At 38.4% G+C, this 24,408-nt stretch overlaps 1 protein-coding gene across 10 annotated transcripts in view; it reads left to right on the top strand.

Annotated features, from left to right (window-relative positions):
* Positions 1 to 24,408, top strand: part of LOC114251597 (neural-cadherin) — a 340,197-nt gene that overhangs the window by 187,035 nt on the left and 128,754 nt on the right. Inside the window, exon 1 of one of the 10 annotated variants that reach the window (XM_089727048.1) lies at positions 761 to 1,107. The exons of the other annotated variants lie outside the window; for them this stretch is intronic. Within the exon in view, the coding sequence (XP_089583174.1) occupies positions 1,050 to 1,107 (58 nt within the window). The 5' untranslated portion in view covers positions 761 to 1,049. Of the gene's footprint in view, positions 1 to 760; positions 1,108 to 24,408 lie in introns of those variants that run through there. 10 annotated transcript variants of the gene reach the window in all.

Raw genomic sequence — 24,408 nt, forward strand, 5'->3', positions numbered from 1 at the left:
CAAATCCCGCTGGCGGTACCAATTTTTTCCATGAAATAGGTACTTACTTGCTATTTGCTTAATTATTGGTGCTGGGGTGTATTATATAGCCCACATGACAGAAATAAACATTCTGTCTACGGCACGGCTAAAATAGGCACTTATTGCTACCGTGGAATAGTCATATGTACTGGCTTGATGGATGGAACAGCTTCTGTACCTCGCGTTGTGCCTCCACTATGGTGCGTGATATCATTGTGATGTCTATGAGTCTTAGTAACCACTTACCACCAGGTGTGTTCTTAGCTCGTTCACCTATCAATAAATAAAAACCTTTAAAAGCGAAATTGTGTCATCATTTGTGTGGTCTTCATTTTACATTAAAATAAATGTATTGTAAGGTTGAATGAATAAGACACAAAATTGTTCCAACGTTCGACCCATTTTTGACAAAAGCACGCGTGCTTTGCGTTCTAAGAGCTAATTAGCCATTATGCTAATGAAATCGGAATTTCAAAATTGTGTCTTCATTAGCTGCAGCACCTGGCGCTGGCCACGTACCTCCAGCCCTTCAATTCCCGTAAATCCCATATGGGCTAAAGAACGTGACGAATGTTCACGAGGGCTTACACATGTGTCTGCAGCTTAAATATGCAGACTACGTTGCGTGTACGCTGTTCTTGACGCGATTTTAAAATATCAGAAATAAATCTCTTATCGTAGGTATTCATGTTTTGAAACAATTGAGTTACAGGTATACTAACTTCGAGGCTTCGCTCACGTTGATGTAGGAAAATCTATCCTTCGCTACTTTTCTCAGTAGTACTTTTTCCCGAATGTAATTTTTCTGAATGCCTATGTCTTTTATGTAATGTACCCCTGACGTCGTATTTATAAAATTTCACGATGATCGCGAAGACGTGAATGTGTGACTTAAAAAAAACTATTCTTCAAATTTACAATATCAGTATTGGATAAAGTAATTGAACAATATTAGTAAAGTGCGTTAGAGGCGGTTGATGTGATGGCTCGTGGTCGTCATACGGAGAATGCGCGCGTCGGACTGACAGATGGCTAACACTCCAGACCTGGGACTGTTCGCGGCCAGCTTGCTTCGGCTTATCATCGGTGAGTCTATGTATTAAGCACATCTTCAACTTACCGTGTGTTAAAAATTATACTGACATAATGCGGCTATCTGTATTGTTATAAAGTAATAATTTGTAACTGTTCCGTTTTGCGACGTATTTAATTTTGAAAAATTATATCATTAGTAAAGATTATTTTAATGCGCTTACTAAGGCCTATTTACGCATAAATCTATTGGAAAATTACCTTCAATCGCTCGTAATCGGAACCTCTGCTCTTAATATCAATCTTGAGCTTTCCAATGAGAGCTCTCGTATACTCGTATCAGATTGAAACACTCACTCATTACTAACGTTAGAAATGTCACCGACTAGGTAGAACAGTATTCTGCGTTCCTGACTCATATTTCAAACAATGGGAAAACATTCGTGTCAAGAATATCCATTCGTGCATGTATTTAAACGTATTTAAGTATCTCTGGTTCCCATAATACAGGGAATCTTACTTTGGAGCCAGATAATCTTGCGTGATTCCCTTAAATAATTTGTCGCAATGATTTTATCACATCATTTTATTCCTTAAAAAACGGTACTTTTTCCAAGTTCTAAATTAGTCAAACTGGTATAGCTATTGGTACACACGACGTCTTGCCCATGAACTCACCGTTTTTCAAACCGTTTTTCTAGTTGATCAACAGTTTTACAAATCGGTTTTCTTTTAATGGTAGACTGTCTCTGAAGCACTCACGGCTTTGTGTTTCTATAAAATCATCTAAAGGCATTTTCAAAAGAGTGGATTAGAAACTAGGCGTCAAAGGACCGGAAGTTGCGTCAAAATACTTAACAACGCAGAGGCCATTGTTCGTTAAAAACTTTGTCATAAAAATCAGCAGCCCACTTCTTGGAATGTCTAAGCGAAGCGTGCAGGAGACAAGTTATTCACGTTACGTATGAGGCGGTCGTCTACAGAGACATTTGTTTCGCTTCTTTGCTTTTTACAAGTTTTAATCTGGCTAATGCGTCCTTTCGGGCTCGCGGACTATAAAACTCACATTTCCTTCCGCTAAAAAGGCTAGATTCGGATTAACTTTAATAATTACTGTAATATTTTATACGATTCTGGTCTTAATATAATATTCTTTATAGATTCCATATGCGCAAATGGGTCACATGACCAATGTTAATTATTTTACGCCGCTTTACATACATTGTTAGGTCAACCCACGCCAATATAGCACATAAATAACAATAAATTAGACTCTTAGACTAAATTAGACTGTTTGTTTTCTGTAAGAAGTTCACATTTGTTTTCTTCCTTATTAAATAAATTAGAACTCACGACCCACCCTTTAATCATTATCGGAGCAAATAAAAACAGATTGTGAATGCACTATGAGACATGGGGTATAAAGGTATAGTATAGAACGGCTGTATTGTCACGCCTTTAAAATCAGAATGCAAGATTGTTTCGCGTCCGAAATAGAAAGGATACCTACTTATGTGAGGCTCACAATATGCTCTACTACCAGTGATCCCGATATTTTTCAGGTTCCATTGTTATTAGGTACACGCTGTTATCCCTTCATCGTGGTAGTCGTTTTTCGTTGATTATTAAATGACAAATACATTCTCTATAAAAAATATTGGATTTGCATGCGGGTTTGAACACCGCCATATCGGCGCTTGATGACGATTACACCGTAGGTTATTGTCTACCCCACGATGATTAGAATTTTTTCTTCAATGTTTTAATTAGTTGAGAATCGATTTAAACGTAATTAAAGGAATTGAAATGCAAACTCAAATTAGTTCAGCCGTGCACAAGTAAGCATGTAAAAAATTACGGCCACAATTATTAAAAAAATATGTGGGATAGGCAGAAATTAAAACGTTTATCGCACTTTTACTTCTAAAAATCTTTTAAAAATAAAACACGCACATGACACCTTAACCAATTTTCATTCTTGACTACCTACCTCCACTTTTTATCAGCATTGACAGCGCTAATGATCGACAAAAAGTGACAAACAAAAAGTTGCCATTTAAAAAAAAACTTATAAATCTATTCAAACATCAAAATATAAAAAAGTATAATTTTTTATTAACATCCCACATTGTATATTTATGTGTGAGGGACCGAATTTAAATACGTTTTCGGAGTGTAACACCGAGTTTATTTTCGACTTTTAAGTAAACTAGCACGGTAAAATAAAATAAAATTATACCGCAACAACTTAACATCTTCGCTTTCGTTTTCTCTCTCCGTCCTATCATCTGTCATCAAACTCGGACAACCCTCAACTTACCACATTCAAAACGTTCCGTTCCTACATAATTATACTTACTCAAGAAGAAGTTAGAGATAAGTTTTAGATTCATTAAACTCTAAACAAGCTCTACGAACAACTATAAGGCGTTAACGTATCCGATTGACGGAGTTGGTCGAATAAATACACATTAGGTGTTAGTGTTTTATTTAGGTCAACACGGCCTAACTTCTTCAATACCATTATATGTGACAACGGAACGAATACATCCGAATAAACCGAAACTAAGTTTTGTCTTTGTCACTAATGTGTTTGTAGTGTACTCACTTGATTTATCCGGCTTTCACCTGAATCTATTTCGTTAATAAATTTTGATTTAATATATAGTTGCTACAATACATAAAATTGTGGTTGCTACAGTGTTCACATATATAACTTGAACGCAGCAGCTAAATAACACGTTAGTTATGAGGAAACTTGGCTTAACTGCTTTATTTGGCGTTGTTTTGGTGTTGATGTTCAAATGTAACGAAATATTGCGGCGATCCTTCGCATCACGCTCCGTTGCTTTTTTTTATGGTTGGACGAGCTCACAGCCCACCTGGTGTTAAGTGGTTACTGGAGCCCATAGACATCTACAACGTAAATGCGCCACCCACCTTGAGATATAAGTTCTAAGGTCTCAGTATAGTTACAACGGCTGCCCCACCCTTCAAACCGAAACGCATTATTGCTTCACGGCAGAAATAGACAAGGCGGTGGTACCTACCCGTGCGGACTCACAAGAGATCCTACCACCAGTAATTTCAAGTCTCCGAGGCACTGGATGACTAGAACGGCTGTGGTGTTACATCTCGCACATCAAATCGCGTCGAAATACTTTAACTCTATGCTTTATGGTGAAATCTTATTGCTTTTAACTTGCTTTCACTTTCTATGTACAATTACAATTAAACAATACAAGAATGCAATTCTTTAATACAGAATGTTCACGTACGGATTTCAAGGATGCCCTGTGATCACTAATCGCCTTCAATGAATTTAAAAATAAAGGTTTTAGATATTTTCGTTGCATGAAGATTAAAGAAGTCAATATTTCATGACAGCTATTAACGCGATTCAGATTAAACATAACACCATCAATCGAACACTGTAAACACCTTTAAATATCTAAAACACTAATAAATTACACTAAAGTAAACAAAGATTTTATTTTTGTTTCAACAAGAAACATAGTAAACCACCATAGATAGATAATAGAAAAAGAAAGCTAAATTGAGATCGGTCCAGTAGTTTTTGATTGATGCACGCACAACGACAGACCGGTATCGTTATTGTATACATATATGCAGATTATAAAGCATCGATTTCAACCCTGAAATGAGAGGCACGCTTCTGTATCTGATTCTGTACCCCGGGTTTAGAAGCCCGCTTAAGATTAGGTTTGATAAAACAAATCACCCAAACACGTATCACGTAGCACTTATAAATTTTGATAACACAATACATCAATGTACGGAATTTAATTAAGTTTGGTTCGGTTTATTAACGCAAGTTTAGAGGCTCCGTCGAAGCTACATACATAATTGCAACAGTAAATTTACTTCGTGTAGAATCGAATGAAATGCCAAACTCAGCCTGCGAGTAACTTAAAAGTTAATTATTGAGTTTCCAAAGACAATTAATATCTCGGTTGATGGTCTTGACAGAGGCTAAAGTAGTTGCGATTATTTCGGTGTTGTGAAAACTTGACCGTTTGCTTTAACAAATAACAGAGACGGTACAATGGATTGATTTGTGGCGTAACGAAAGTTAGTCACTCGTTTAATTCACTTAGATAACTAACTCTGCGGTTGCTATTTTTAAATTAATTAAATGTCAACAAATTAATTTGAGAACTTGTGTCGTCATGATTGTAAATATTACAGTATTGTTCGATAAGCAAGTACTTTGGTATGTTTGAACGAACGTCTTCGAAAATCCTTTATCTGATATGTTTAGTGAATAGTAATAATAATAAAACTACATTCAATATCGACACAAAAAATATATTTGTAATTTCGAAAACTTTCTTCAGAGCATGTACCCAAAGTTTTAAGTGCTAAAACTAAACCATACTACCTAAAGTAGAAATCAAAATATTTTTTATATAATAATATATAAGGCAATTTATTTTTAATACTGGAGATCTAAGGAATCCACGGCCTGTTATGTTAACAAGCGGTTGTCGTAGTTCGTATATATCACATAGTGAATATGCCTGTAAAGAAAAACCTTTACCTTTTTCACGGAAAACGCAATTAAGTATTTTATTGTTTATTCATGGTGAAGTATTCAATCACTGTGAAACAAGATTTAAAATATTTAATCTCTTTTAAAACTATATTTTAAACAGTATTAAAATGACAGACTTCACTCTATGACACTGAAGAAAAATCTTTTTTTAAAACTAAAAAGTTTTAAATTATAAAGGTTTTTCTTTACATGCCCTAAAAGCGGAGTAAACGTATGCTTCACGTTGAAACGTGGTACCTCTTAACTTACAGACCACCTTACTGCCAGTTGCTGCCCATTCTCCGGTGTATCTGCATTGTATGACAGTCCCGGGAAAATATGCGGAGACGCTATTCAAAGACATACAGTTAAAAACGTGACAAATTAAGGAGACCGTCACACCGCGATTTATGCAGTTTCGAAAAAAAAAACTTAACGTTCAAATAAATTACATTGCGATTATAAATTAATAATGAGTATGAAATAGTTTAAGAGCTTAGTCTCAAGACGCGTGGCTGTACGTTCTACGCGAGCGACGTCGGGTCAAGAGGCTGTGACGTACTCTCGACCTCAAGCTACGGCTTTAAACTTTTTCCAAACTACGGGGCTTTCATTAGGCCAAGAACACTGCCAGTCTCCACAATTTTCTCATTCATGACATTCAAGTTTTCATGGTTCTTTTTATGAGTTTAACGTTACGAAAAAAGCAGGTCTTGAGCTATATTTTGTCATGATTAATATTTAGCTCCATGTCACGCATCGACCAGATTCGATTAAACTTTTTTTTTGTAATTTTTTAAAAATTTTTCGTACAATAAAAATAAAGAACGTCAGACCTTCTTTAGAAATTCGTGACCGTACTTGTCACGTTGCATAAAGAGGATACGTTGAATGACACGTCCTTCGTGTCAAAACCAACGTCAGTTTTATATAACCTCCGAAAAGATAAGGCACGTTTATTGCTTCAATGTTGTATGAAGACAGGTTTAATAAGGTATCTTCGGAGCCTTGCGTATAATATTAACACACCTGAATAATAATAGATATCATCGTCTAACTACAAAGGCGAGTAGAGACAACGGAACCAGATCAGCACAATTCTGGAACATACAAAGGATACGAAGGAGTGAGGGAGTGAGTTTAATTTGGGCCTTTTGTGTGCTCGGATACGAGGGGCTTGTATACATGTGTGTCGTCCGAGAATGCTTGGCTCACTCTTCTAGTAGCCTATAGAACAGGATAACATGGGTTTCGAACAGATGCGAAAGGATCCACTCGTCGCGAACACTCGATTCGCATACGTAATTCCGATGTCGCTTTGGTTATATTAATAATTCAGTCAGTAAAAACTTCAAGCCGCTTTAAATTTTTTTTTGGTAGACATCTTCTTTCTTGATTTATTTTGAACTGTCCCCAAAACTTTTTTAATTTTGAAACTACATATTAGATATTCGAACGATTTCGAAATTAAGATCCGGACGAAGTTAATAATGAAGTTATGAAATTTTTATTATAAAAAAAATCTAATATTCACTAAATGTTAAATTACATTTTATATTCCAATAAAAATTATAATAGTATATTATAGTATATTAGTATATTACGTAATATAATTAAGTTTATAGAGTATGTAGTTATCTATTGAAGTACTGGGATGTGCCTGTACTATTCTCATATGAGTCTATCTTTATTTATATGTATTGTACGTCATTTTTTTTCGTTACCCGAATGATCCTTTAAGATTTTATTATAAACGAAATAATATGTATAATCAATTACCAGAGGTGTTCTTAACTTTGAAAATAACTATCATACAAGCGTTCATCCCTTAATTTACTCCCTTAGAAGTGAAATGTACAAAATAAAAGTACGATCAATGTTATTTTTGACTCTGTATGAAGCTCTGTATTATTCGACTGTTTGCCGCCAGTTCGGTGTGCGTAACAAGAAATTTATTCGCACATCGCGGTGCGTAACACTAATGGTAAGAAGATTTACTTAGATTAACATACAGGGGTACCCTCTCATATTTATGGTAATGTTCAGGTCACGAAAACAAACAAATTTCCACGTTACTTAACGTGTTAGCGTAAATACTGAGTCGGGGATACGAGAATTCTGTGTTTCGATTAAATTGAGGCTCTAAACCGACAAATTCGAAGAACCGATTTTTAAAAACTACCCTCTCGGAACTCTTCTTAGAGAGCTTCGAAGTATATGTTCAAACCTGGATCGAGTTTATAATTTTTTTGAGAAACAAATCGAAGAAGATTGTGGTTGTACCTGCCTTCTTTTGTTTTGCTCATAAAATCTCGACATCCGAATATGACGGAAGCAAACAGACAGTCTCCGTAATTTCGAATTCGTATAATCCGTTTTTCCGAAAATAAATGTTTTATTACCGTCCAGGTAGGAATCCGGGATAATGAGTTTGTGTTTACTAGACGTATCGTCTCGACCGGTTGCGCGTTCCGAATTAATTAGCGACGACTCCGGGCGCGTTATGACCGCAGCCGTGGCGTCCGGTGCAGTGCGGTTATTGCGCGCGCCCGTCCACCTGTCCGAAGCAAGCCCGCCTGTTCCAACGTAATCCGATTACGATTTGTCTGTCCGACACAGAGAATAACTTTAATTGGCGTCGTTTAATGTTCGAAGCGATGTAAGCTGCATTTGACCCGTAATCCCGTACAAGATAAGTTGTCAACAAACAAGTTTGAACGTCTTTATCTTTGTTTGGTTGATTAATAATCTATATAAGCTAATTGTTATTCTGATATTACCCGAAAATCCAAATAAATTTGAAAACGAGATTTAATAAAAAGAAATGTTTCGCTCATATGATTTGCCAATACATGTTTAACCCATAAAATGCTCTACTGAATCAACATTTTGGATACATTAAGCTATTTACGGTCCATACTGACCATCAGGTATGTTGTCAGTGTTTCTCATGAACATCAAAATATCGGTACAACAAAACCTATGGCTACTGTCAACGTATACATTAATGTATATAGTAATGTAGACAATCATTTCATACAACAGCAACTTTTATGACTAAATAATAAAATTGTGATAAAATCAAACATTATTAAGCCCGCATCGATAGTTCCATCCTGCCTATTCCTGTCAGTCATTTCTTCTAGAGATTGTAACAACCATTGTACAATACAAATGAGGCTTCGACCTCAATTCTCAAGGTGAGTGACAGCATTCACATTGAGATAACGTGAGATAATGGCTCAACTAACTAAACCGGTACATCGGCTATACCTAAAAAGAAAATACCAACAATGGGTGACCTGTGTAGGTTTGCATCGTTCAAGTTAGAATTAATAAAAATAAACAAATAAATTCCGTACGGGTCGAGCTAAATAAAACCGTTTAATAAAACGAAATTGTTATAACGAAAAATAAAATCATCGCCCCTTTTCACTACTTAAAAAAGCAGAAAAAAAAACACGATTTTTTTACCTCGTTAGGATGCTTACAGCATACCTACATTTGTTCCGTACTCATACGCGATTATTCGATTTGTTATTGTCAATAAATTGGGGTCCGTTATTTCATGTAAGAATATCGTCGAGATGAATTTTTAACAAATGTAAATGAAAAAAAAATTCATGTATTTCACCCGCTTTATCGATGTTATAAAATACATGTCATATTATTCTTTGTACATCCACAAAACTATCATGTGCCTTAAGAAATATATAAGTTTTAATCTCTACTTAAAATTATTGTTAATTCTACAAAGGCTAGTTAAATTATATATTTTTTTGTTGAGAAATAAACACTTTTTTGTCATTTTATGTTGTTAAATCAACGAAGTACCATCATCGGTAGGCAGCGGCTTGACTCTGTCCCTGGCATTGCTGAAGTCCATGGGCGACGGTAACCACTCACCATCAGGTGGGCTGTATACTCATCTGCCTTCTAGGGCAGTAAAAATATTATCAATCCATATAAATTTTGGACAATTGACTTCTACGTTAAAACAAAAATTTCATACTTTAACCTCTTATTGTCTGATTACTTGTGCTGAGCTGCAAGCACTAACTTAACTATGAACATCTGATGTAGTGTAGTGGAAACGCTTTGCAATAGGCAGCGGCTTCGCTGTGCTCCTGGCATCGCTGACGTCCATAGGCCACGGTAACTGCTTACCATCAGGTAAGCCGTATGCTCGTCTGCCAACAACGGAAACAAAAGAAAAAGTAAATTTATTTGTTTAACTATAAAAGCCTGATACGCTTTGACTTGTTTCATCGAAAACAAAATATTAAGGAAGGCAGGCAGGCAACCCGGCAATAACATTGGAGATTACATTCTACAACATTCACTTCACAAAATATTTATCGACTAAACTGGTTTGACAAGGCTTTTTTTTGTCGGAAACGAAAATATTTCAAAAACGTTTCCTTATTATGTTTAAAGGTTCTCGTTGTTGAGGACCGTTTATAAAGAAATAACTCGATTAAAATATAATAACATTCAATTTTAATCGCCCGTTCGCTTGTCCGGCTTTTATTCCCAGTCGACGTCAGACAATATCTTTGTTAGTTTGAAAGTCTACGGCTTTTTTCTCCGTAGTAACTTACATAAAGATTGCTTACCTATATTATTATATATATATATATTTTTTTTTTTTTTATTACTAAGATGGGTGGACGAGCTCACAGCCCACCTGGTGTTATGTGGTTACTAGAGCCCATATACATCTACAACGTAAATGCGCCACCCACCATGAGATATATAAGTTCTAAGGTCTCAGTATAGTTACAACGGCTACCCCACCCTTCGAACCGAAACGCATTACTGCTTCACGGCGGAAATAGGCGGGGTGGTGGTACCTACCCATGCGTCCCAAGAGGTCCTACCACCAGTGATTACGCAAATTATAATTTTGCGGGTTTGATTTTTATTACACGATGTTATTCCTTCACCGTGGAAGTCAATAGTGAACATTTGTTGAGTACGTATTTCATTAGAAAAATTGGTACCCGCCTGCGGGATTCGAACACCGGTGCATCGCTACACACGAATGCACCGGACGTCTTATCCTTTAGGCCACGACGACTTCTATCTCGACTATTATCGAATGTCTTTTAATAAAATCGCAATAAGTCACATTTATACGGTTTCGTTTTGTCTCTTCGATCTCTAGTCTAGACTGTAACTTTATAACAATTATTGTAAGAAGAATTGTTTTAAAAATTGAACCAATAATAATTTGAATGTTGAGAATATTGTTATCCAAATTTATGCCCCTAATTTAAAGTTTTATTAACAAAATAACACTCGAATATTTAACTTAGCTAAGTTTTATATAATAATGATATTCATACACCGTAATACCAGTAAAATAGTGTTTTAGTTAGAGATAGGCTTCGATTTTTTTTAATATATTCAGGCTGATGACTTTCAATTCATTATATTTATTTACTACCTGCAAGCGTACGATTTGTCTGATGAAAAATGACTACAATTGCCAATTGCTGTTAATTTTGTGGCACAGCTGCGCCCCTACATGCCGTATTAAACTCTGCTTAAGCCTTTCTTTAGATTACTTTTTAAATATATGTATGTCTGGTCAGTGCTATATGAAGAGGGTCCGTTATGTTTATCTGCTGAGAGATAAAAACTACTACGTGTGCCGAAGCGATTTTTTTTTTTCTACTTAATCGTTGGTAGCCGAAGGGGCTATTCCAACTACGCGCGGACCGAGACGAAGTGCTACAACAATATAATAAATTCGCCAAAAGACAACGATTAGCCACATTTGACGTCATGTGCTGTAGTTCGTTTTAACAAGTGATTTAAATACATAGATTGCGTAATTGTTTTCATTTTTTTACTTAACTTATTGCGCTGATGGGTGAACGAGCTCACAACCGACCTTGCTTAAAAGATTAAAATACATCAAAGCGTAATCATTAACAACGTAAAATCTGCCAACCATCTTAAGACACGAAGTTTGAAGTGTATTGTTACATAATTTCAATATTATTGTATAAATCCTCAAACGTATGACTACATTGCGGTAAAAATTTCCAGAATTGGGACATGTTTACATGTTTTTTTTCGTTTGACCTTCAATTTAGGCTGGTATGTACCTAGTAACCTTATGCGACTCCAACAGGACATGTCACTGACCCTAAATATCGAAATGTAATTAACTTTGCCAGTAATTTTTTCGTTAGTCTCTGGTTGCTTAATGGTATTGAATATAGACAAAATAATTACAAACATTTTTAGATATACCACATCGAAAACAATTTCTTTCAAGTATCAAGATCACGTTCGAAACTAAATACTTTAGCAAACGACAAAACGTAATTGAGGAAACAACGTCCTGAGATGACGACAAAGTAATATTAAATCGTAACATATGTAGGTACTCGTGTGCTGCCTTAGGAAATACAAGCATATAATTCGAACTACAATTGAATTGAGTTATGTTACAGCCAGCACAATCTGCATAAACTTAGGAAACGATGTTCCCTGGCTTCAAATTTCCGAACTCTGTGAACTGTATAAGTGATGATAATTTACGTTGTTAAGAAACCGTTAGGTAAACCGTATCAAATCATAAAATCAATGGTATTCTGTATAATTTGGAATTTCACTGGTGGTAGGACCTCTTGTGAGTTCGCACGGGTAGGTACCACCGCCCTGGCTATTTCTGCTGTGAAGCAGTAATGCGTTTCGGGTCCCCACCTTTACTTGAGACCTAAGAGTTTACATCTCAAGGTGGGTAGCGCATTTACGTTGTAGATGTCTATGGGCTCCAGTAACCACTTAACACCAGGTGGGCTGTGAGATCGTCAACCCATCTAAGCAATAAAAAAAAAGTATACGCGAGAACGGCTTCAATGTCTACACGGCATGGATATAGTCGTATATACGTACATATCTGTCATCGGTCGCATGACTTGAATTTTTCGAAAACATTTGGACAGTTTCCGACTAGAAACTAAAGTATTATTATAAAAACCAACATGTATTTATTGCGAAAGCTGTACTTTAATCGCGTTTATAGGGAGTGAATCGAAATTAAAGTAAACAAAGGATTTTAAGGTTTAGTGGTGAATTTAAACTTTGCGTGGTGTTTTCTGAAGAATTATACTTAATGATTCTGAAACGATGTACCAGTCTTCGCTACTTCATAGTCCAATTCTATCTACATTTTCATGAATGATATTTTAGTCGTAGTGGGCACTAAGAAGAAATATTCTCGTCCAACATTTTACAGTCGAGACACCTGCTTCAACGTTACTTTTAAGAGCGTTTACTCTCTTTAACTCCACGCCAGCTTAATGGAGCTTTTATGTGTCTTTCATTAAAAGTTTTTTAAAAGTCTAAAACTCGAATTACTTATAAAAATTTTAGAGGTTCTTATTTATTAACTACAATGTTTTGTGTCTGGCTTGGGAATACTTAGTATTTTCTAAAAAAAAATAGTGAATCTTCCTTTCTTTGAATATAGAAAATAAAACATTACCCGCACGCCATCTATAATTCGGTAATGGTACTATGCCTGGATTCTTCTGCATGTCAACAATGACAGTAGAGCTCCAAACCATTTCATTGACACTTTGTACTCATAATCATCATCAGCCTATAGCAGTCCACTGCTGGACATAGGCCTCTCCAATTGTTCGGCACTGAGCACGATCCTCGGCTTCTCTCATCCAGTTCCTGCCAGCCACCCTGCCCAGATCATCACTCCACCGAGCCTGAGGGCTCTATACCAGTATAGAATTTCATAGGGTAGTATCAGAGGGACAATATAAGCTTATTCTGTTAATCTAAAGACTTCATCATTATTATGGACTAGGACTATGGTTCCAAAGGAGACCATAGTCCTAGTCCTGAGACGTACAGGTGGTACGAACACGACGGGATCCTTATTATTCATTTCGATTGCTAATCTCGAACTGTGATGTAAAATTTTACGATTAAATACGGTCGATAAACACAAAAAAACTTAGTAGCTCTTGAAAAACTTTTTTTAGGAATACGGTAATAACTCCAGAAATAAACCGACACGCCCTTAGCGACGTATTTCCCCTACGACAATGTTATGATAAAACATTTTTTGTGTAGTGCCTGCCGAATAGGTGCGCAAAGGATATAAGGTAAATTGAATGTAATCTCCGTGGAAGACAGCGACGTGTCGTGTTTGAAGGCAGTTTTACATCGAATTAATGTAAATTTTAGTGCTTCTTTCAGGCAGCAAATATTGTCAGTTTTTTTTTTTTAAATTAAACTAAATGTTTCACACAAAATAGATTCGTGGTTTATTTGTCAAAAAAATAAACATATAAGACATAATATGACAGACAGCTATAAGATAGACCTAAGACAATTAAGACAGACTGTTAAGAACAGTGGTACGTACACTTGCTTAATTCTTACACTTTAACCGGTCACCGTCCTCGTCGAACCCTCGAAGGGCTCGACGAGCGAACTAACCCATAGCACACTGAGTTTCTCGCCGGATCTTCTCAGTGGGTCGCGTTTCCGATCCGGTGGTAGATTCTGCGAAGCACTGCTCTTGCTAGGGTCAGTGTTAGCAACTCTCCGGTTTCATCAACATAGGTAGGAATAAAAAAAAACACTTCAAAATTAACAATGTTCATGAACCTACTAACTACAATAAAATCAGTGTATTTTGTATATACCACGTTTCTCGTACGAAGAGCTAGGAAAAAGTGATGCTGTCACAGTTTTGTTGTTAAAGATAGAAAAATGTATCGTATATATAAAAAAATATTCTACAATGTCGTTCGTGATGTTATTGTTGTGGTGCTGCCCTCTATACTTCAATTGGTTAACTTGAGTAGAACTGAAATGAATTTCCAAAACGTAACAAAGTTCGACGAATAGCGCCATCTATGGTTCTAAAACTGCAAAGTTTTACATGTCGTTTTAGCAACACTCCGCTAGATGACGTTAAGGATACGATACAGCTCCATCTAGCAGAGGGTGAATAAAATTACCTAGTAACTGGCTTCAATCGAAAAAGGTTCTGATTAGTGGGAAGTCGAGGGTTAGCGCTGTTATTATAGATGTTGTAAATTTCGACAGATGTCACTCGCTTACTAAATAAAAGAAAATGTTTGCGTCAAAAATTCAAGTCGTCGATCAACAACGGTGATTATTAATTTAAAACCTACGAATAAATAAGACGTATTTATTCGTAGTTTAAAACCACTACATACTACATAATTAAAGTACTAAGCTAATAATTATATTATTTTATCACAACCTCAAATAATTTTCCTCTCGTATTGAATAATAATGCAATAACGTAAAAGGATGCAGACAATGTTTTAGACAACCAAAATTCACGAATGGCTTAAAACATACACAAGGTAGACCAACGACCTGCTGATGGTCGCAGGAATTCGCTAAATGTATAGGTATTTACTGGTGGTAGGACATCTTGAGAGTCCGCGCGGGTAGGTACCACCACCCTGCCTATTTCTGTCGTGAAGCAGTAATGCGTTTCGGTTTGAAGGGTGGGGCAGACGTTGTAACTATACTTGAGGCCTTAGAACTTATATCTCACGGTGGGTTTTTTATTTTTTTTATTGCTTAGATGGGTGGACGAGCTCACAGCCCTCCTGTTGTTAAGTGGTTACTGGAGCCCATAGACATCTACAACATAAATGCGCCACCCATCTTGAGATATAAGTTCTAAGGTCTCAAGTATAGTTACAACGGCTGCCCCACCCTTCAAGCCGAAACGCATTACTGCTTCACAGCAGAAATAAGCAGGGCGGTGGTACCTACCCGCGCGGACTCACAAGAGGTCATACCACCAGTTAAAATGGGTGGCGCATTTACGTTGTAAATGTCTATGGGCTCCAGTAACCACTTAACACCAGGTGGGCTGTGAGCTCGTCCACCTATCTAAGCAATAAATAAAAAAAGGCCTTCTCTTAGTCTGCGTTCTAGCAACGGTTGTTTGTGCACTGAAAGAGATTCACTCGGTTTTTTATTTATTTATACCTACCTACTCGTGCGGACTCTCAAGAGGTCCTACCAACAGTAAGAGTCGTTTGGGCGAAGCAACCGTGATACAAAATAAATATGCTTAACTAGCGGACCCGGCAGACTTCGTAGTACCTCAACCGATAAATAAAAGACCTAAGCTTTTGTATAAAATAAACTTAAAACAATCAAAAGGAATCCGTCCGACGGGGGAAACATCAAAGGAAAAACAAAATTGTTATTTTTATTTAATTTCGAGCATTTTCATATTTATCTACCTTTTAAAATTTCTCTGGATTTCCACTAACAATTTAAGACCAAAATTAGCCAAATCGGTGCAGCCGTTCTCGGGTTTTAGCGAGACTAACGAACAGTAATTCATTTTTATATATATAGATAGATAGATTTCACGAATGACTTGCTCGAGGAATAACAATCAAATCAAATAAAAATTAGCAACAAATATAAATTTAAATATTTTACTGTTATCGGTGTCTGTCGCGAAGTATTAATCCATTCCGCTCTGAAGAGTAGGAAAGCTTTTGTACTATACACTTGGAACTCCGACATTACGTCTCGGACCTACAATAAATAAATTATTCACCTAATAGAAACTCAAAAAGAAATTCGACACGGCAATCCAGAATTTTATTTTTTAATTCTATTTGTTTTCATCTATCAAAACTAAGCGCTACAAGAATGCTTTGACACGTAATAAGTGAAAGCGGAGTCTTCAATAATTGTAAACGAATATCTAATTTATCCATCGGAATGTTAGTTTACACTTAAGGCTGACCAGGTCAAGTGATCAATTACGATTCATTGTTTCAGGTAAGCGAACCTTTCCACGCGGCGCGGCGGCGGCGTTCCGATCGGATAAGTAAAAGAAAAATACTTCTACTCACGTGAAACAAGGCTCCGCTATAAATACTCTTATTCTTACGCTCCACGTACAGTGGACAGGGAGCGTAAAGTTATTTTGTTTTTCGTGACTTTTCCTCAGAGCCCCCGTCAAGGAAGACCCTATAATAAAGCTCCTTTTATCTGTGTTGATATTAGAGATAGTTTTATTTCCATTATAAAATACATTCAAAAGGACTTAGCCGTCACTTAAATTACGTTCGTTCTGATATCTTGTTCATTAACGGGTAATGTGCGATATTTAAATCGTGGATTTTCGTTGTAATCGTTTTGTGAATTTATGACGTGACTAGCGACCCGCCCTCGCTTCGCTTCGGAAACATTAAAACACACATGAAACAAAAAAAAATAATATGTTCATCCGGGACAATGTCGGCTTCTAATGGAAAAAGAATTTTTCAAATCGGTCCAGTAGTTTCGGAGCCCATTCGAAACAAACAAACAAACAAATCTTTCCTCTTTATAATATTAGTATAGATTCCGCAAAAGCGTTATTGTTATCGGAGTCTCTTAATTAATGTATAGTCTTTTCGGGAACAATTATCAAGGATTACATTATGGGATTGACTCGAGTGAGTGTACGTGGTAATTTGTAATTATACCTATTGTAAAATTAAAGGTAAAAGCTATACTCATCAAATCTTACGTACGATTTATCATTCAAGCTAAAATCGAAATTTTTACAGAACTCAAGTGTTATCTACGTAGAATTTCACAACTCACACTTTCATGCAAAATTCTATTGTAAAAGTCCCGTTTGATTCATTCAACTCGTTTTGTTCGGTAAGGTTTTATGACCGTCATTAATAGAAATATTTATTTTGAACTCACCCTTATATGTCTAACTAACTTATACGTCATAAAAACTTTAACGTTAGCTATGATTTGAATTGTATAGCCCCGTAACATAAGTATCGATATCGAAGTAACTATCCATACTAAATAAACATACGGCAGATTGGAAGTATCTTTTAAAGGATTTTCGTGATGACCTAAAGAATAATACGGCCGGTGTTCCATTCCTGCAGCCCCTGCAGGGAGGTATAGAGTTTTTCAGGGCATTCGTTGGGACTGAGCACGTGCGCACGAACGATCATCTCGTAGGATGTATTTTTAGCACAGGTAGGTTCTACCATTCTATTTCTGCCGCAAAGCCGTTATACGTTCCGCTTTGAAGGGTAGGACAATAATAATAAAAACATACAATTTATGCTTTATTTCCATTGATTTGACGTCATATTTCGAAGTGGGTGGTTGCATTAGCGTCGTCATGCTTACGCTGATAATAGTCCTCACTTGAGCAACGAGTAATATTGAAAAAAAAATACGTAAGAGAGAGAGGTGCTCAAAATGTTTGTGTGGTACATCACTAGTTCTCCATGTTAGATAGATCCCTTATACTCCAATTTTTTGGGCGTTAGTAACCTATCTTATGGAAATACGTACCTTTTACCATCGGTTTCGGTCGCATGTCTTAAACATAACCAAATTAGTTTTTTAGCCTCATCATATTATTGCCGACGTTTCGAATACAGTTTTTTTGGTCAAGGACGATCGTAAAATTAGTTTTAATTATATACACATAAGTATACCATTTTAGTTATTACTGGTTATAAGAGGTAAAGGAGAGGTGGAGGGGCTACTAACCTGTATTGTGTGCTTATAATATCCGGGCAGGCTTCTATCATTGAAGATTCCCTGGCTAAACGTACGCTATTAATTTTATATTGATCGCCTTTTAAAATAAATAACCTAGAATTAACTGTAGTTCGACATAAACACCATATATTTTTCGATTAAACAAATTCCACATAAACGCGAATGTTTCCTACCCGAGACTTTCGAAGCATCTCATCAAAGGCTTTGCGAATCAATTGATCAACGACTGTGTGAACGATGATACACATTCGAACCTAGACGTATTCATCAGGCCTTTAACCCCTTCGCTTTTGTTTACAAACTAGGTCACGTAAACATTTCTAGTACTTATACACACATTGAAATAAATATTTTTTGGTTCAAAACAAACTTCACTACAAATAAATCGATAGAGCCCGTTATGCTTAAACTTCATGCACGTATGTAGTATATACAGTGGAACGTTGGATTCCACGAATACTTTTGTACATCCGATGAAAATACTCGTGCATGTTGAAAATGGAACGATTGTGTAGTGCAGATGTATACGTCACTTTGTTGGGTTGCATCCATACATGACGAACGACTCGGGGCACCGGCGGCCGATTGTTGCGGCCGGATGCAGCAACCATTTCCGCGTTCAATACCATTCGCCTGTAGAGCATTCAGCGAGCCTCGTTATAGACCGAATACCTAGTAATTACCACGTTTTGTTTTCGATATTGTTTTTTTTTTCAATTTTCCTACATGTCGTAAGCGTTGTTGGAATTGTTGACTCGACCTACTCTGATTAGCGTTGGTACTCAAACTCTCACCTCAGAAAACCTCAAGGTATTTCTTTAGGGAAGTATTAATGCTTTTTAATTAAGACTTCGACCTCATTTCGCAAATATTGTGGACGACATTCACATTATAATGTTTTTTTTCTCTGGTATCTTAACATTGTATGGCCCGTGAAATCGTCCGTATATCTAGACGAAAAAAAAAAGTAGAAGCTCTTCTTTCTGCTTATTCTCTGGTATGTTTTCGGTCTCGATATCCGATTCTGAGCTATATTCAAAACTCATAGTTTGATATTTCAGGAATTTAATATAGTATAAACAAAAAAATGTATTTCTCGCGATAACAGAAAATATTCTTTTAACAAAAATGGGACATCACGATGTACATATAATAAACATAATATGTAATACACAAAAATTGACAAATTGACGGCATGATTCCAAAATTGCTATAATTGGTTGTATGCCTCTTTGTGACGTGGCTCAACATAAACAATAGTCCCAATTATGCGCGTCGCATATCTCGTGTTGAATGATATTGTTATTACTTATTTTCATTTTGTTCCATTGCTAATTAGATGAAGAAAAGACAGTCCGTGTTTCCGCGCGTGTTTCGGGAACGTTCTGTTTAACGTTTGTTACGTAATTCTCGAAATGTGAGCAGTATTTATGCCGTGTCATGAATAGTACCACCTTAATGAATATGAAGAAAAGAAAAGCCACGAGAACGAAAATATAATGGCTATAAATAACTTACGTCAGAGATGGTTTAGAGATGATTTGTGAATTATGAAAGGCTCACCGTAGTTCGGAGTAGTAGTTATACAATACTAATAAACATTTTATAAGAAAAACAAATCAAACTTTGCACCTTTTTTAGTCAATGTGTTTTCTGAGGGCTGCCTTCGAGTATTCAATATCATTATCTCGCAGGCAAACTCCTGTATAATGTTTATTACGTTATGCTGACAAATTGGAAAATTTGCATTTTACCGGTTAAATTGAAAAGCAGGACTTTTGGTCTTCAGCTTCCTTCGCAAGGTCCGAAACTTTGCCAAACTTCACACTAGGAAACGTGGTAGGACGGAGAAAGCAAACGAACGAAGAAAATGGAAATACACATGTACGTGTACATTATTGGTGGTAGGACCTCTTGTGAGTTCGCGCGTGTAGGTACCACCGCCCTGCCCATTTCTGCCGTGAAGCAGTAATGCGTTTCGGTTTGAAGGGTGGGGCAGCCGTTGTAACTATACTGAGTTCTTAGAACTTATATCTCAAGGTTGTAGATGTCCACGGGCTCCAGTAACCACTTAACATCAGGTGGGCTGTGAGCTCTTCCACCCTTCTAAGAAAAAAAAAAAAATAGATAATATTCATCTCTTTTGATTCAATTCCGATAAATTAGGCCTAATGCTAACTTTTTATTAAAATTGAACTATTACATCTTTCTTAAGTCTCATCCACGACGCGCGTACTGTGTGCTTAGTGTGAGTTTTTTAACGTTCTCGATAGCGTAAAAGTTAACTCTAAACTGTATGGAGTTGGAACGTTTACCTACGTTTGCCGCTAGGCGGCGCACTGTTCCAAATGCATAGAAATTAGAGTTAATTTTTACGCTTTTTTTATAGCTTAGGTTAATTCATGTATAGATGGACGAGCTCACGGCTCATCTGATTTTAAGTGGTTACCCGAGCCCATAGACATCTACAACGTAAATGCCGCCACCTACCCTGACATATGATTTTTTTTTTTTTTTTTTTTTTTTCCTACCTAAGCTGAGAACCTTGAGAGGCTATGTCAGCGTAACCCTAACTTTAGTAGGTGAGCTCACGGGGCTCAAACCTGACGATGTTGCTAACACGAACCCTAGCAAGAGTCGTGCTTCGCAGAATCTACCACCGGATCGGAAACGCGACCCACTGAGAAGATCCGGCGAGAAACTCAGTGGGCTGTGTCTGAGAGTTAATTTACTCGTCGAGCCCTTCGTCGCAAGCGACGGGTTCGACGAGAACGGTGACCGGTGCTTGAAGTACCTAGAAGCACCGTTAGTGGATCGGGCGGATCCGAGATGACGTGTTTTGGGCGACGTCGACTGCTTTCCATTCTGTCCGCAGGATCGGGAATGTAGTTACCGGCGGCCACGATGAGAGGGTTCTCGTGTCGTGCCGCTTTATCGAAGTGGCGCATGGACGCCGACTGCAGATACTTACTGATGGACTCTAAGTCCAGGTCGTCATGGAGGTCGACGTTCCTGACGAACCACGGGGCTCCGACGGCTATCCTGCAAAAACGGGATTGAATAATTTGGAATGATTTCAAGTGTATGCGGGCCGCGTGAGCGAACACTACACTTGCATAGGTCATGACGGGGCGTATGCAAGTTTTGTAGAGTGTCACCTTATTTCTAAGGGACATTTTACTTCGCCTACATATCATCGGGTAGAGACGTCCTAGAATGAAGGCGGCACGATCGCGTACCGTCTTGATGTGGGGGCGGAATGTCATCCTACTGTCGAGGGTGACGCCTAAATATTTGACCTTCGGGGCCCACGGTATGGGCTGGTCGAACATCGTGATCGGGCGAACGGCGGGGGCGGGGGTATTGACGCGCCTAGTCGGGAGGGGGATGCTCAGCGTGGTGTTCGGAGGGCGACCCCTTTTGAAGAGCACCGCTGTGCTTTTCGTGGGGTTAATGTCGATGCGCCACTTCCGGAACCACTGTCCCATGGTGGTAGCTGCGGTCTGAAGTCGTCGATGAAGCAACGCCTTCTTCCTACACGAGTAGTAGATGGCGGTGTCATCGGCGAAGAGCGCCAGATGGGTCTCCGGAGACCGGGGTATATCGTTGATATACAAACTGAATAGTAACGGGGAGAGGGCGGAGCCTTGCGGGACTCCGGCTGTGACGTGACGGGGCCGGGAACGCGTTCCCTCGACTCGATATCGGAACGAACGGTTCGACAAGTAGTCTCGTATGATGAGCACGAGTCTGTCTGGCACTCCCATGTTATACAGTTTGTATATCAAACCGTTGTGCCAGACTTTGTCGAACGCCTTCGCTATATCGAAGAAGAGGGCTCCTGTCGGAATGGGTTTCCGCCTGTTCAGCCCTAGTAAGATGTGCTCCGTGAGGCGGTGCACTTGATGGACGCACGAGTGTCTGGCGCGGAATCCAAACTGCTCGTCTATCAGAATTTTGTTCGCGGATACGAAGTCCCAGAGGCGTTTACGAAGGAGCCGTTCGTATAGTTTGCCTATCGCCGGGAGGAGACTGATGGGGCGGTAACTCGCGGTTTCGTTCTTCGGTTTGCCCGGTTTGTGTATGCCGATAACGTCCGCTTCTTTCCACGCCGCGGGAAAGATGCAGTTCGTCATAGCAGCATTTAATATGGTGGCCAACATCGTTATCAGTTGGGCTGGTAACAATTTAAGCGCGCGGTTGCGGATGCCGTCGGAGCCGGGAGCTTTCCGTGGTTGTAGGCTATCGATCGCCTCCTTGACCTCGGAAGTGGTAATGGGGGGTAACGCGTCCGAGGGCGGCAGGGAAGCTCTGCGCTCGACCTCCCTGTCGACGAACTCGGTGTGTTCGGGGTCCGCGTGTTGAGTGCTGGTGGTGCACTGCTCTTGCAGTGCATCGGCCAGCAACTCTGCCTTGTCATCGTCATCGTAAGCCGGTGGTTGGCCTGAGGGGCGTACGAGAGGCGGCATAGTGGCTATAGTTTCGGACTTGAGGGTCCTAGCTAGTTGCCAGTATGCTTGGTGAGTGGGCGCGAGTTCTTCTAAATAACTATCCCAGTTTTCGTTTCGGGCGTCGCTTAAGCGGGATTTGACCTCCCGCTGTAAGCGACGCATCCGAGTCCGGTTTGAATCCGTGGGATATCGATCGTAGGCCCGGATTGCCGCGTTTCTAATTCTAACGAGGTCCCTAAGTTCGGGGGAAAGTCTGATGCGGTGGAAGCAGTCCTCCACATCGACTTGTTTCGAGGATCTTATGATCGCCGTCGAGACGTGATCAGTGAAGATGTTTATGGATTCGACGGTATCCTCGGGGGATGGAGTTGAATCCGGGCCGCAAGGGAGGATTGGTGGAGCGGTGTCAGCTAAGCACGTGCCCAGCTTCTTCCAATCCACCATGGTCCTCGTATCTGGTTCGCGGTTGAGTGGGCGACCGAGCTGCATGACGACAGGTCGGTGGTCTGAGTCGTGACATATGAGTTCTAAGGTCTCAGTTTTAACAGTACAACGGCTGTCCTACCCTTCAAACAAAAATAGGCAGACGTCCCTACCACCAATAATTACGCAAATTATAATTTTACGGGTTTGATTTTTACTACACGACGTTATTCCTTCACCGTGGAAGTCAATCGTGAACATTTGTTAAGTACGTATTTCATTTGCTTTTTTTTTTATTGCTTTAATGTGTGGACGAAATCACAGCCCACCTGGTGTTAAGTGGTTACTGGAGCCCATAGACATCTACAGCGTAAATGCGCCACACACCTTGAGATATAGTTCTAAGGTCTCAGTATAGTCACAACGGCTGCCCCACCCTTCAAACCGAAACGCATTACTGCTTCACGGCAGAAATTAGTACTTGCTAGCGGGATTCGAACACTGGTGCGTCGCTAGATACGAATACACCAGACGTCTTATCCTTTAGGCCAAGATGACTTCAAGCAAACCTGCTTTTCCCCTTTAATTAAGTAAATCTCTTTTTATAACTATTTTGTGATGTCATTATGGTCGAACGTCCGTGTATTACATTTAACTGGAAGTTGTTCCGAAACCGCGTGCACGGCTGACACCACCTCTGAAATCAAACATTCAAAGCGAGCTTCCCTAAATAGCATCCCCGTCGAAATTTTACAGAACTTTACATTAGTTCGTGGCTATTGCAGGAATTTGTCATATTTGGTTCGTATTTAGTCAGTACTCGACGTATTTCATTTTAAAATCGAGTCAGGATAAGTTTTATGCTATTCGAATCGAAATTTTACATTACAGTTCGCTCACTAACGTAGGTGTCGTCATATACTCGTAGTGTTAAGAGTCACTCATATCATGGAGTAAGCACCTCAGTTGCATTGCTTCAACGTATGACCCTTTCGTGACAAAAATAGGACGTTGGTAGCGACTAATACAGCCAACAATATATGTACCTAATCAACAGTATTTATTCTTGGTCTATTGCTTATCTTCTATTTCTAAATGGCTAAAAAAAATGTGAAGTACACGGGTATAGCGGTGTTGGGACCTTATTTAATATACGTAATGTATTGCTTTGTCGAGAAAATTTGCGCTATACTAATAGTACGTTGATGGTACGATGTCTCCATTCTCTGAAGTGGCAACTGGCAACAAAAACTGTAAATTGAACTCAACTCTTGAGTCATGAACAAAATAATTTTACTAAACACTCTTAAAGATAAACATTCTCATATATTATTTTAGATGAAA

Source organism: Bombyx mandarina, chromosome 04 (assembly GCF_030267445.1).
Source record: "Bombyx mandarina strain Sakado chromosome 04, ASM3026744v2".
NCBI classification, from domain to species: domain Eukaryota; kingdom Metazoa; phylum Arthropoda; class Insecta; order Lepidoptera; family Bombycidae; genus Bombyx; species Bombyx mandarina.